Source organism: Rhinolophus sinicus, chromosome 17 (assembly GCF_057876585.1).
Source record: "Rhinolophus sinicus isolate RSI-liver-muscle chromosome 17, RSI-T2T, whole genome shotgun sequence".
NCBI classification, from domain to species: Eukaryota; Metazoa; Chordata; class Mammalia; order Chiroptera; family Rhinolophidae; genus Rhinolophus; species Rhinolophus sinicus.
The window spans coordinates 197,624,621-197,637,303 of record NC_142517.1 but is presented as its reverse complement, the minus strand read 5'-3'; the positions used below and the strand labels follow the sequence as shown (position 1 = coordinate 197,637,303).

The following is a 12,683-nucleotide window of genomic DNA, read 5'->3' as shown; positions in this document are numbered from 1 at the left end:
CTCGCGAGAACTTCGCAAAGTCTGCCGGGGATTGTAGTTCTTAAGCTCCTTTCCCTCTTCTAAGAGGAGAAAGGGGGGGACTTATAGGCGGATACGGGGCGTGGCCAAGGCATCAAAGGGGCGGTGCTAAATGAAAAGAAGGGTGGGGCCTGAGAAAAAAGCCTGAACCCGGATTAGGACCAGGAGCTGTCTGGGAATGGGCCCAGGGGTAGCTGCCAAAGTAGAGAACTAAGTCACGGGGAAAAGCGGGACTAGAGATGAGAGGGCGTGAGGTCAGCCTTGAAACAGGCATGGCCAGCGTGCAAACCCTCCACGAGAGGGTGAGGCTTGAGGCATACAAAAGAAAAGAAGGCGGAGTCATTGACGCCTCTGCCCATCCTGGGAGGTGAAGGAGCTTTCTGCCGTGAGAAAAGCCTATCTCAGAAAAGCCTATCTCAGACTTACTGTCTGTAAAATGAGGTACTGGACTAGACACTCTCCAAACTTCCCTCTGACCCCAACATTCTGTGACCTGGGTGTGTGGGTCTGGAAGAGTGTGGGTACCGGTGGCGGGGAGAGGAAATGGCAACTCAAAAGAAGAGAATCGACGAGGAGGGTCAAAGAGAGCAGTTTTATTAAGCAAGATGGAGGGGGCTTGTTGGTGCTACCCACACCTGGGCTCGGAGCCTGGGCGAAAGGTCCGAGGGTTCTTTTCAGGCCACGTCCACGCGAGCGAAGCTCTGGTCCATACCCAGGCTGTTCTCCACGTACACTTCGTACTTGCCACTGTCCTGGGGTGTGGACCGGCGGATGGTCAGCGTCGTGGTGGTGCTGCCGATCTCAAAAAACACCCTGCGGGGGGGGAGGGGGGCAGCGGGTCAGTTTACGCGCTCCCAGGGCCGGGCTAATTAGCCAGCTCTGTTCTTCGCTCCCAGTTTCCCAACCCCCGTCCCACTCCGCTGGTTTGCTGGGGCCCGGGCTCCAGTTCCAGGCTCTGCCCTTGCGGCAGGTCCCCGCCCTCGCCTGTCGTCCTCCTCGATGTCCTTCCCGTCCTTGGTCCAGCCCACGTCGGGGGCAGGCTCGCCCATGATCTCCGCGCTCAGCGTCACTGTGGTGCCCTTGCGCGCCTTAGTGTTACCCGGTCCCTTTTGAATTTTCGCCGGCACTAGAGGAAGGGAAAGGGAATGCGATCCAGTGAGTGACCTGGAGGTGAGGCGGGGCAAGGACAACACCTTCCCAACTAATATCAGCCCTAAATACGAGATGGATCTAAACTCGCTTTAGCAACTCTAATCCCTGCCCCCCTACTACTTCGTAGGGCTGCATGGAGGATCAAAAGGGACACTACGCGTGAAAGCCCAGAAATGGTCACACATCTCGCAGTGCCTTGGAGGCAGCTCCGGGTAGTGGAAATTGCCCCCCCCCGGGAGGGGGGAGCCAGAAGACCAGGGCTCTACCCCTGGCTCTGCCTCTAGCGCGCTGTAACCTTGGGGCCCTGAAGTTGAGTGATTGAAACCCATAGTGGACTTCTTAGCCTGGTTGGGACAGGATTCCGAAGTAGGGAAGGACTACCCAGCCCACGCGGCGCGGCGCCCTGCTCTGTACCTCAGGCTGTGCCGGGGGCTAGACTGGCCACATCCCCATCCGAACGCGGCTAGGCCCAGCGATAAACGTGCGGCTGGACTTGGCTGCGGGCTCCCGCGGGGTGGTGCTGCTCTGCGCGGTGCACCTGGGGCGCTCGTACCTTCCACGAGTATGCGCGCCGAGTCGGAGCACTGGCCGAAGGGGTTGGTGACGTTGATGCTGTACTGGCCCAAGTCTGACAGCTCGCCATCGCGCACCACCAATGCGACTACATCAGGGTCCTCAAAGATGTAGCGATACTTGGGCCCGTCGCGCAACTCCTTGCCGTCCTTGCTCCAGCGGATGAATGGGTCCGGGAAAGCCGAAATGCGGCAAGTCAGCTTGGCCGCGCTGCCCTCGATGAGCATCACGTCCTTCAGCGGCTCCAGCACTCGAGGTGGCCCGTTCTCCCGCAGCTCCTTCCGGGACCTACCCGCAGGCAGGGTCAGGGCCCAGAGCTCCCACGACACTGTTCCCACCCGCCCGCAACCCTGTCGCCCGCACACCCTACCCTGCCTGCCCCCTCGACCCACTAGACCCTTAAACATGGCGGTGGGGAAATAGGAAGGGGGGCCGCTCCTGAATCGTTACCCTAATATAATGATCTACTCCTGTCTGCCATCCTTCCAACCTCAGTAACTGTTCTCCCCTAAGTCTAATGACCCTAGCGGTCCATGGCGCTATGTTCAGTACCCCCCACCCCCAATGCAGGAATGGGATTTCTGCAGGTCCAGCTCCCTTCCTTCCGAGGGCTCCAGGGCTCGCCCTCACCTGTGGCCCCGGTAAGAAGCCTGGATGCGAATGGCCGCTTTCTGGACCTGGGGGTCATTGATATCCAGGGTACATCCCGGAGGCGGGGCCGCAGCTGCCGGTTTTTTGGCGGGAGCTGCTTTGGACATCTGGGAAGCGGAAAACAAACGCAGGGGTCCAGGCTGACACAGAGACTGAGACCTTCAGCCTTTCCCCTTCGGTTTCAGAACATCCCCGGGATGTGAGTATCTAGCGCTGGTCTGAGGATCTGGACTCACCGTGGAGTGGGGGGTGGGGGTTGGCTTCAGGACTTGTGTCAACTAGCTGGGTAGCAGGCGGCACGGAGTTCTTCACGGTAAGGGCACGGGCAGGTGCTCAGCCCTGGGTCCTGGTTTTATACATCGCTCCCCTCCTTGCCTTGTTTGGAGTGGTAGCCCCAAGCCCCCCGGGACCCCAGCCCCCGCCCCCTGACCCAAGTAGTCTCCTTATTTAGCCCGAGGACGCCTGGGATGCTGGCTCAGCCGCTGGGACAGGCCCTGGAGGGAAACTCGAGCTTCTCTGGGGTGCACCCCACGTCAATGCCCTGACAGCTGGGCAGCTGGACGCAGCCCCATCCCCTCCCAGGGCAGGGGGCATCCATCCCACTCCCAGGAGGACCAGACAAGGTTCCAGGCGGACAGGAGATTCAGCTGCCTGCCGGGGCAACTTTACACTCAGGTCAGTCCTTGGACAATGCGACGTGCCCTTCCCGGGAACACCATAGGTTAAGGGATGCGAGTGTTTGTGGGAGTGTCCCTAAATGAAGCCAGAGTAGCGGAGGACTTCAATGTCCATCCAGCCAATTATGAGAGGGCCACGTGGCTGTCAGGACCAATCTGTAAGTGCCTTTCTCCCCCTCCCCTGCCCCAAGAGTCTAGGGTTGTTATTTCTGCACTGTGCCCTCTGGTGGTAAACTGAGATAATCTAGAGGGGACCTTAAAGATTTTTGAGACCAGCATCCCCTCCTGCCACCCCCATCTCCCTTCGTCCTCCATGTGACATGGCAGGGTCTGGCTGGGTTACTCTGTCCCTGGAGATTGACTCAGCAACTTTAGGTTGGTCCAAGCACATTTTGGGGCAAAGCTGGTGCATAGGGGCGTCAGACCACCTGGGTGAAGGAGTTAGGTTAGCCTGTAGACTTGCCTGGAGCCCAAGCCAGGGCACCAGGTAAGAGCATTTCTTCCATTCACTGTAACTGCCAGGCAGGGTGTGGAGAACTGTCACTTTTTGATCAGAGCAATTTTGACACAGTTCTGCTAGTATAAATTACCTTTGCTCCTCCAGGTTTGGAACAAGCAGTTCACATGCCATTTCCAATGGAGATTGGAAGGGAGCTCAAGACCACAAGGGCATGGGAGAAGAATTTTACCATTTATCAAGATATGAGTTCAGGCACCTCATTTTTATATGGAAACACTTGCAGTGACTAGGGGATTAGAGATTCTCACAGGCAAACTGTATATCTTCATTGCTAAAATGACAGGTGAGCAAGGGTCTCTCTGGTCCCTTCCAGCTGCTTTAACATCCTGTTGTTTTATGATGATGAGGATTGCCTCTTCCCTGGGGTCTTGAGAAGCCAGAGAGGCTGGGCTGGGCTGGGCAGAGGGTTGTTAGGGCTCCAGCTAGGGAGCCCTCAACCTCAATCAGTAACACACCAGCACCAGTTCTCTCTGCTCATGGTGGAGGCTTTATTTCTGTCAGTGTCAATAACAGTTTTCAAGAGGTGAAAGGGGAGGACAGTCCCTCTGGAGCTGACAAAAACTGGCTCCCCACTCCCCCCACCTCAAGGCAGGGCAGCTCAGTTCTAGGACCCAGTGACCATTCTGTGGCACTGCAGGAGCGCAGCTAGAGGCAAGGTGCCTTCACACCCAGCAGACCCCTCAGCTTGCTGTGGAGACCAGAAGGTCCAGGCTGAGTGTCCCTGGGACCTAGGAAAGTGCTCATCTGTGGCCCCATCACAGCAGACATGTTGACCGGAGCATTCACAGCTGCCCTGTGCAGCTGGTGCCCTTATCGGTGCTCTAACACAGAGTGTGGGGCGTGGGGCTCTCCTGGTCTCCTCTGCAGTTCTTCACACCACCTGCTCTTACCAATCATCATCCTAAAAGCCCCTCTGCTCCAGGGGTCAGGACTAGAGCAGAGTGAAAGGCTGAGCCGGGATTGGGGTGTGGGCCAGTCCATTCCAGAGCCCAGCATCCTCCAAGATGTGATGACGAAACATGTGAGAAGAGGTGGGGGCCACCAGAGTCTGGTTAGAGGGAGGTGGTGGGGATTCAGTGGTCCTGCCAGGATTCCAGAAACTTCAGAGAGAGAGAAGCAGACTGAAGTTTCTCCTCCCTCTGGGAATAAGGGAGCGGTAAGGGGCCAGAAGGCTTAGGGGAGGGGGCAGACAGGTCCAAAGGTGCTAGCTGGTATACCTGGGCTCTCACTGGCCCAAAGAAAACTGGAATGCTCCTGTCCCAACACCTTGCATCCCAACCCCAACCATCTCTCCCCATAGACTACACGTAGGTCTTGCTGCTTGCTGTTTTTATTTTCCTTGTGACAGACAGACAGCTGCACAGACAGCTGGATGGCTGGGGGACGACATGAGCAATAGGGATTGGATGGAAGGGAAACTTCATAAAAGTCAATAAATAAATAAATATGAACGAGAAGAAGGGTGAAGGCCACAGAAGGGCAGTGGGGACATCCTTGGGCCAGTACAGAGGGCCCAGAGCTGCATCCCCTGGGGCAGGAGGACAGGGCTGGCCTGAGCGGCCACTGCCTCCTGCCTCCAACTGTCCACACCTTCTTCCGGGATGCTGGCAGCTGGCCCACTCCATCCGCCTTGAGTCCTTTCTCGTCTCCCTCCCGCACCTCGCTGCCCTCTCTTACATGCTGTCTCTGCCACTCTGACACTGTCTCCATGTCCTGTATCTGCTTCACTGACACTCCCTGCCCATGGCCTTGGCACCCTGGGCTCCTTCCTTTTCCACCTCTCCAGCCACTCACACCCTCCTCAGTTGGTTTCCCCCCAGATGCACTGTCCCCTACCCTAGAACCTTCCTACCGTCTCCCATTCTTTTCTCTCACTTCCCCATTCCGTTCTTGCCCCTATTTCTGCTCCTGACTCCACCCAGCCTGGCCAACAAGTCTCCCACTCTGGCTCTAGCCTGGTGGCCATTGGCTCTGGCCTGGTGGCAATGGCCGAAGCCCGGGACCTCTGTCCCTGCGGGTCCATGAGGTAATAGCCCGACCGGATGTTGCTGCTGGTGGTGTCCGAAGCCCTGGGCCCACCAGGCTCAGCGGGGGCCCTGGAATGTCCCGAGGCATCAGCGGGAGCCCCAAGTGGAAGCCCGGGGCCAGGCTGTGGTCCTGGTCCGAGCCACTAGGAGCTGCCTGGGTAGGAACGGAGCAGCACCTTGTGACGGGTGGCAGCCTCTGCCCTGCGGCGCCGCTGCTCACTCAGGAACTCCTTGAGCCGGTTGGTGGTGAAGGTGAGCGTCTGGCGGCGCAATTTCATCAGGTAGGCATCCTGAAGCCACGGGTGGGCCAGGCAGTCCTGCAGGGAGGGCCGGCTCCTGCCAGGCAGGACCAGGGATGGTGAGCTTGGAGGGTTGGACTGGAGCAGGGCGGGGCTCTGTCCTCCCATAGATCTGTCCCAATCTTGGATTGACCCCTATTGAATGACTTTGGACAACTCGGGCTAAGTTTCCCAATCTCTGGAATGGGGACAGTGATTCTGCCTATGTCATAGGGCTGTTGTAAGCTTTAAATGATGGGTATACAACCGTTTAGTAGTAGTTAACAGTGCATTATTAATAGGGGGCAGGGCAGGAGTTGGGGGATTTTAGGCATGGGCCGGGCCGGGGCAGTCCAAGGCCAGGGGCAGGGAATGCTGGGGGGTTGGCAGGTGTGGGGCTCACTCACCAGGGATGTACTGAGAGGACCTTTCGCAAAAAGAGGGTGGCGCTTTGGGAGGTGTTGGGGTACAGCTGGAAGGCATCGAAGCGGCCCCCCACAATACGAGCCTCTGTCTCCTGGGGATCTGGTTCATAGAATGGGGAGCGTCCACTGAGCCTGTGGTAGAGAAAATTCAGTTGATACACGTGAACTGAGGGTCAACTCACAGGTCCAGGGGCACAGCACTGAGGGACAAGGCTACCCGCACGTGGGCACACACACGCATGTTTGCACGCATGTGTACATTCACGTGTGCTGGGGAGGTGGGAAGAGGGCAAAGGGTACAGGCAGAAGGTGGGTCCTGGGGGCACTCACATGATGTAAGTGAGCACACCCGCGCCCCAGATGTCTGTGGCAGAGCCGATGGGTTCTCCCCTCACCATCTCAGGAGCTGACAGGAGACAGAGGCCAAGCTGAACCAGTTTCCTGGTGGCAGGGAAGCAGGGAGAGAGGCAGGGGAGGCCCGGGGGGCTTGAGGAGCAGGACAATGCCCAGGTCACCAGACCATGGGTCCAACCAGAGCAGCAGGCCCTGGATGACAGCAGGCAGGATGGGAGTGGGGGTGGCCCCCAGGGGACATTTGGGAACCTGAGGAATCAGCCCCGGTGCTGAATGGTGGGGATTCCCAGAACTACAGAGTTGCTGAGAAACAGGATCACTGGCTCCCTCGGATCAGCTCCAAGGGAGGTGCCCATTCACAAAGAACACGGCCAGCACAAAGAGTAAGAGCCTTTGAAATCAGCCTGGCTGGCTCTAATTCCAGGCCTGCCCCTTCTAGCTGTAGGACCTGGGCACTGCACTAAACCTGTCTGGCTCTCCATTTCCTCATTTGTGACGTGTGGGTTGCAGAATAACTCTAAGGAACAGAGATAATGAACATTAAGTAATTAATGGGTAGCTAAACGGTAGCTGGTTTTCCTTATTTATATAAATTAGTAATTGATCCTCCTGTCTTTCCAGCTTTATCAAATCCTGGCTTGACCATTTAAAACTGTCTGATATTGGACAAATAACCTCACTATGCTTGTTTCCGTGACTGTAAAATGGGGGTAATGTTATGCCAATCTCCAGGGCTATTGTAAAGATAAACTGAAAAAATCCCATGGAAAGGACCTCGATCATTGCTTGCATACAGCAAGCACTCAATAAAGGCACACATGTGGGTCAAGTGAGGTGAGCTCTGGCGGCTGCCTCTTTGGCAGTACCCTGACCCCCCACCCTGGCTGGCATGGTGCCCTCACCCATGAACTCCAGCGTGCCCGTGCGGTGGCCAAGGGGCTGCAGGGCCTGGGGGTTGTAGGGCTGGGCACTGCCGAAGTCCACGATCTTGAGGGCGTTGTCAGGGGCCAGCAGCAGGTTGTCTGGCTTGATGTCCAGGTGCAGGATATGGCGGCCGTGGAGGTAGTCCAGGCCTTGGAGCAGCTGCACCACATACGTGGCCACATCATCCTCTGAATATCGGAACCTGGGGGGCCCAGGGGAGGCAGGTGATATCCCAGATCCCAGCCCAGCTCCCCCTACTCTTGCTCCCTGTTCCCTCAGAATGCCCAACTACCTGTCGCTGAGCCCACAGAGGAGCTCCCGGTTGCCACAGCTCTCAGCGATGAGTACCAGGTAACGTGGGGTGATGTAGGCCTCGTGCAGGGACATGAGTCGCTCGTGGTGCAGCGTCCGCAGCACTTCATACTCCTGCAGGACCCGCCGCTTGCCTTCAGCTGCGTAGGGCACAATCTTGGCCACGAATGTTCGCCCAGTGGCATTCTCCCGACACGCTCGCACTACACCAAACCGGCCCCTATGTGTTGGGGGGACACCACAGGCTCAGAGGAGAGATGGGGAAACCTCCATGGTGAGGGCTAAGCGGGGGGCGAGCATGGACCCCTGGGGGCAAGAATGCAGTGGTAGCAAATGTGGGCTCTGGAGTTCAATCCTAGGCATTTGGGTTCAAATCTCAGTTCTACCACTCAGTGGCTCTGCACCTTAGGCAAATCCCATAAGCTCTCCTCTCTAACCTCAGTTTCCCCATCTGTGACATGAGTGAGGCTAATGATGCAGTGGCTCCCTCTCCAAGTTGTGAAGATTAAATGAGATCTTATGGCTACAGAGCTTAGCACAATGCCTAGCCCAGAGAAAATCTGAACTCAATAGTGCTGAGGACCCAATCTCAGCACCGCCCCCACCCAGGCCGGGCAGTCTGCTCTTCTCTCTGAATCCCTGTGTCCCTTATGTTCTACCCACTCCCCCTCTGTCCCCCTTCCCTTCCCTGGCCCTGCTTGCCTGGCCTTCTCCTCCAGGAAGGTGTAGGGTTTCTGAGGGGGGCCCTGTCGAAGAGTGGTGCTCTCCGGCCCCAGAGAGCTGGGAGGACCACCCCCAGGGGAGCTGACCATCTCCTTGGCTGGACTGAGGGTCCGCACAGTTACCTTGGTGGGCTCAGGAGGGGGCTCAGGGGCTGGGGGCTCGGGGGCTGGAGGTGCAGACACAAAGGAGGTCACCATATACAAGGGAGTAGAGGAAGACACTGGTTTAACCCCTTGAGGGGTGGAGGCTGGGGTCGGGGTCCCAGTGCCAGGGACAGAAGACTTGGGCTCACTTGGGGGGACCAGGGCACTGGGTTGGGTGGGCTCTGCTTGCCGGGCAGCCTGCAGGCCCCTGTGCTTTCGTGGGGGGGTTTGGGGTGGTGGACCCACAGCCTTGAGTGAGGACAAGGCCTGGCTAGGAGGTGATGAGGGGCTGACAGCGGCTGCCTTGGGGGGGCCTGGGGGAGTAGGAGCTGTAATGGGGGTCGGGGATGGAGCCAGTGAGGTAGGAGAGTCCAGAGGTGGGGCCCTGGCTGGCCCTGAGGTAACAGGGGCATCTTGGTGAGCAGCAGGTGGCCGAGAAGAGGAATCTAAGTGGGGAAAAAGAAATCATCACCATGGCGCCCCCTGAGGCAAAGCCCTGGTACTCCAAAGAGTGGGTGGACCCTGGGCTCGTGGTCCCCTTCCTTCTCTGGCCACCCTCCCCTCCCATCTCACTGACCTTGCGTGCCCCTGACGAGGACCTTCTCAGAAGGGTTGCTGAAAGGCCCTTGTCCGGCACGATTGGCACAGGCCACACGGAACCTCACGGTCACGCCAATTGGTAGGTGGGTCACATTGTAGTAACAGTCGGGGATGCCTGAGCTCACAGGGTGCCAGGAAGACTCCCCTGTATGCAGCATGGGGGAGGAGCTGAGGTCACGGACGGGTGGCCCAAACTCCCAGTGCTATCTGTAAGGAGCCCAGGGAGAGGACGTCTGCCCGCGGAGGGCGCTTGTCTCCCTGGCTTCTCCACCTTCACTCTGCTGTCCCCTTCCCCCCACCAGCCTGTGCAGTCCCTCACCATCCACCCGCCGCTCCAGGGTGTATGTGCAGGGTGCCCGGCTGTCTCCTGGCTTCCAGATCACCAGTGCCGTGTCCTGGTAGGTCTGGGGCACCTCGGGAGGAGCTAGCTTTCCTGGGACACCTGGCAAGAGTAGGGGAGACCCAGTGAGCCCTGAGGCTCCAGCTTAGGGCCCATCCAGCCCTGTCCCAACATCCCCCATCACTGCCCCCCTTGGTCCCTGCCCCAGGCTCACGGGCCACAGCCACGGTACAGGAGCTGGTGACGCTGCCTAGGACATTGGTGGCTGAGCATTCGTAGAGCCCAGCATGGCGCTTGCCCGCCCGGGGAATACTTAGCAGCTGCCGCCCGTCTTTGCAGGACACGATGACCACCGAGGGCTCTGACCGCAGGGACTGCTTGTCTGGGTGTGGGGAGGAGCAGGAGGGGGGAGTGAGGCTGCATGTGTGCTCTTCCAGCATCCGAGCATCCCCAGGTTCCACTCCCCCAAGCATCCCCAGGCCTTGAGGCCACCTGCTGATGCTCCTCTCTGGGGAGAAGTAATCTCCTTACCTTTCATCCAGGAGATGTGAGGTGCAGGGCAGGCCGCTGGCAGGCAGAGCAGGGTGGCTGCCTCTCCCTCCAGCAGCACCTGGTCCTTGAGTTTGATGTGGAAGACGGGGGGAAAGTCTGGAGGGAGAGCAGACAGCCATGGATGTCTGTGGGGACCCCAGCTCACTTACTGATGAGGGAGGGGATGATTCGAGGGAGAGCTGGGGAGCAGAGTAAAAGACAGGGAAAGTAGAACCCCTGGCCACACCTTCGAGACATTTTCTCTTCTTTGGGGCGAGCACCACTCTCCCCAGGCACTCGCTGTGTGTAGAACTATCTTTTCCTTTCACTGACTATTGGAGGTGCTTATTAGCAACCTCTTATGTTGGTGAATTGCTTAGAGCAAGACCTGGCACCACATTTAAGTGCCCTATATCATTTGTTAAATAAAATAAAAACAAATAAATATTGAAAATCTGCAGTGGTTAAGATCCGACAATACTCACTCCCTCTGAGGTACCACAAGGCAAGGGAGAGGAGCTGGAGACCTGAGCTGAGACTCCTGGGGTTGAACATAATGTTCAGTCAAAATGTGCCGTCTCAAAAGATCTGAAGTCAAGGCCACATGGAGGCAAAGGCTGGAACTGGGTCTGCCTCCCTCACCCTTCATCTACACCTTCTAATACTCCTTCAGCTCAGCTAAGTGGTGAGAGCTTTTGAAGGGCCAAGAGACAGTATCTGCACGACCTTGAACCATGTCTTGTCTGTAAATTGAGGAAAAGAATAACACCAAGCTCATAGGCTTGTTGTGAGAATTGTAAGAAGCATATAAAGTGCTTAGCATGTGTCTAAGATACAATAAGTGCTCATAAATGTTAGCTCCTGTTGTTATGATTAGCTTGTTAATATGCCCAGTAGAAAGCCAGGCACAGACCACCAGAGAAAGAGGTTATTTCAACAAAGCTGGCTTCACAGTGGGCTGGTGAATGGGCCATGGCCAGGCTGCAAAAGGGCCAAGGTCTCTGGCCCAGGGCACCCGGCCTGTGGCTCTTTAGTGCCATGAGGACTTGCATTCCTGCTCCCTGGCATGTCTCTTTAGAAATATCTCAATCTGGTCCTCGCCACTGGGGGTGGGTGTGGGTGGGTAGATGGACTTTTTTCATGTGGGCAGAGAAAGCTGAGGGGTAGATACCCCTAGGAGTCCTAGCTGCTGCCTGTCTGAAGGTCCAGGAGGGAGTGGGGGTGGGGTGAGCTGGGCAGGAGAGGAATGGTCAGCAGGAGGGGATGTCAGAACAGCAGGACCCAGGTTTCCGGAGGATGGGCCCCACACAGGCTCCAACATTAAGTGAATACAGTTTTGTCAATGGCCGCCTCCAGCCCAAGTGAGGGTGCAGGGTAGGGGGTAGACAGAGGGAGGCCAGGATGAAAGATGACCCTGTCCCAGCTCTGCCAGTCCTATCTCCATCCCCCCAGGGGCTAGCCCTAGTTGGTTAAGTTGACACAGGACAGCCTTCTTCTGCGGGAAGTGGGGAGAGGATGAGGTAAGGAGACCCTGCCTCAGCAGGAAATCAGCTGCACAAGCAAAACGGACTTGGGAGGGAGGCCCTAGGTGGGAAGGAATCAGCTGTCCCCAGGCCTCTGTGCCTCCTCCACTCTCTCTGTCTTATTCCCTCTCCTTTTCCACGCCTGCCCCCACCCGCTGGCCTCTCTCCCTCCTCTTCCCTCACTATAGCCCCCACTGCTCACTGCCTTGAGAAAGTCACCCCAGCTGGCCAAGCCCAGCTGAGGCATGGCTGGAATGGTTCAGAGTTTTATCAGAAAATGAAAAAGAACTGGTGACTGATAAAGATCCTGTACATGGCCTGGCTTGGTGGGCCTGCTCCTTTCTGCACGAAGGTCTGGGAAACCTGGCCTCCTGAAGCCTTTTCCTTTAGTACCCCTTTTTTCAGGTGAGGGACCAAGGTGACCACAGGTGTGGAATACCTGCCTCCCTGCAGCCCAGGGAATATCCTGTGTTCCCCTCCCCCTAGCAAAGAGCCCTGGAAGCTGTTTGTCCCTGAAGAAGTGCCTTCTGCAGGGGCCGGGGGGCCACGAGGGGCAATTGAGTGTTCAGAACTGTAGAGAAACGGAGAACTGGGGAGACAGTCCGGATTGTGGACCTCTAGGCTGGGAGAGAAAGTCTGTCTTTGCTTGTAGATTTTTTTTTTTCCTTGTACATTTAAGCCTACACACATCAGCATCAGCATGGGGGCTGTGGGGATAGGGGAGCCCTACCCTGAGATCCTTCAGAACTACCCCCCCCCCCTTACAGAGACTGTCTAGGCTCGCCCACCAGGAAGAAGGCTAGCCGTGAGTATGGGGTCCCAAAGCTGCTTCTGGTGTCTGGCTGCACAGGGTCATACAGTCCAACTCTCTGGCTGCTGTACTTACTACCAGCTCTGTGCCTTCGACAAGCT

General features: G+C 57.3%; 2 protein-coding genes and 1 long non-coding RNA gene across 12 annotated transcripts in view; 1 reads left to right on the top strand and 2 right to left on the bottom strand.

Moving 5' to 3' along the window:
- Nucleotides 1–596: 596 nt before the first annotated feature.
- On the bottom strand, nucleotides 597–2,853 carry SPEGNB (SPEG neighbor). Its single transcript, XM_019741822.3, has 5 exons — nucleotides 2,631–2,853; nucleotides 2,374–2,501; nucleotides 1,724–2,031; nucleotides 1,003–1,144; nucleotides 597–831 (listed from the first exon to the last, which is right to left on the bottom strand). The coding sequence occupies exons 2-5, from the start codon at nucleotides 2,499–2,501 to the stop codon at nucleotides 693–695; spliced, it is 717 nt and encodes a 238-aa protein (XP_019597381.1). The 5' UTR covers nucleotides 2,631–2,853; the 3' UTR covers nucleotides 597–692.
- On the top strand, nucleotides 2,458–4,788 carry LOC141567301 (uncharacterized). Its single transcript, XR_012489862.2, has 3 exons — nucleotides 2,458–2,593; nucleotides 2,846–3,069; nucleotides 3,676–4,788. It is a non-coding gene; the product is annotated as an uncharacterized LOC141567301 (long non-coding RNA).
- A 115-nt stretch (nucleotides 4,789–4,903) lies between these two features.
- SPEG (striated muscle enriched protein kinase) overlaps nucleotides 4,904–12,683 on the bottom strand; it is a 55,441-nt gene continuing 47,661 nt past the window's right edge. For 9 of the 10 annotated variants that reach the window (XM_074313783.2, XM_074313793.2, XM_088794323.1 and 6 more), the window contains 10 exons: nucleotides 10,249–10,365; nucleotides 9,932–10,099; nucleotides 9,697–9,819; nucleotides 9,355–9,522; nucleotides 8,614–9,223; nucleotides 7,892–8,131; nucleotides 7,578–7,801; nucleotides 6,652–6,727; nucleotides 6,304–6,453; nucleotides 4,904–5,954 (listed from right to left, as the gene is read on the bottom strand). In XM_074313783.2, coding sequence (XP_074169884.2) covers nucleotides 5,762–5,954; nucleotides 6,304–6,453; nucleotides 6,652–6,727; nucleotides 7,578–7,801; nucleotides 7,892–8,131; nucleotides 8,614–9,223; nucleotides 9,355–9,522; nucleotides 9,697–9,819; nucleotides 9,932–10,099; nucleotides 10,249–10,365 — 2,069 coding nt within the window. In that variant the 3' untranslated portion in view covers nucleotides 4,904–5,761. Of the gene's footprint in view, nucleotides 5,955–6,303; nucleotides 6,454–6,651; nucleotides 6,763–7,577; nucleotides 7,802–7,891; nucleotides 8,132–8,613; nucleotides 9,224–9,354; nucleotides 9,523–9,696; nucleotides 9,820–9,931; nucleotides 10,100–10,248; nucleotides 10,366–12,683 lie in introns of those variants that run through there. The other variant, XR_016019769.1, reaches the window with a different exon arrangement.

Bases quoted from the DNA above. Each gene is read 5' to 3' on its own strand.
- SPEGNB (XM_019741822.3), bottom strand. From the start codon at position 2,501: ATGTCCAAAGCAGCTCCCGCCAAAAAACCGGCAGCTGCGGCCCCGCCT. The intron at 1,145-1,723 runs GTACGAGCGCCC...CCCTTCCTCTAG, and splicing joins GGCGCGCATACTCGTGGAAG to TGCCGGCGAAAATTCAAAAG. The intron at 832-1,002 runs GCGAGGGCGGGG...CCCCCCCCGCAG, and splicing joins GACATCGAGGAGGACGACAG to GGTGTTTTTTGAGATCGGCA.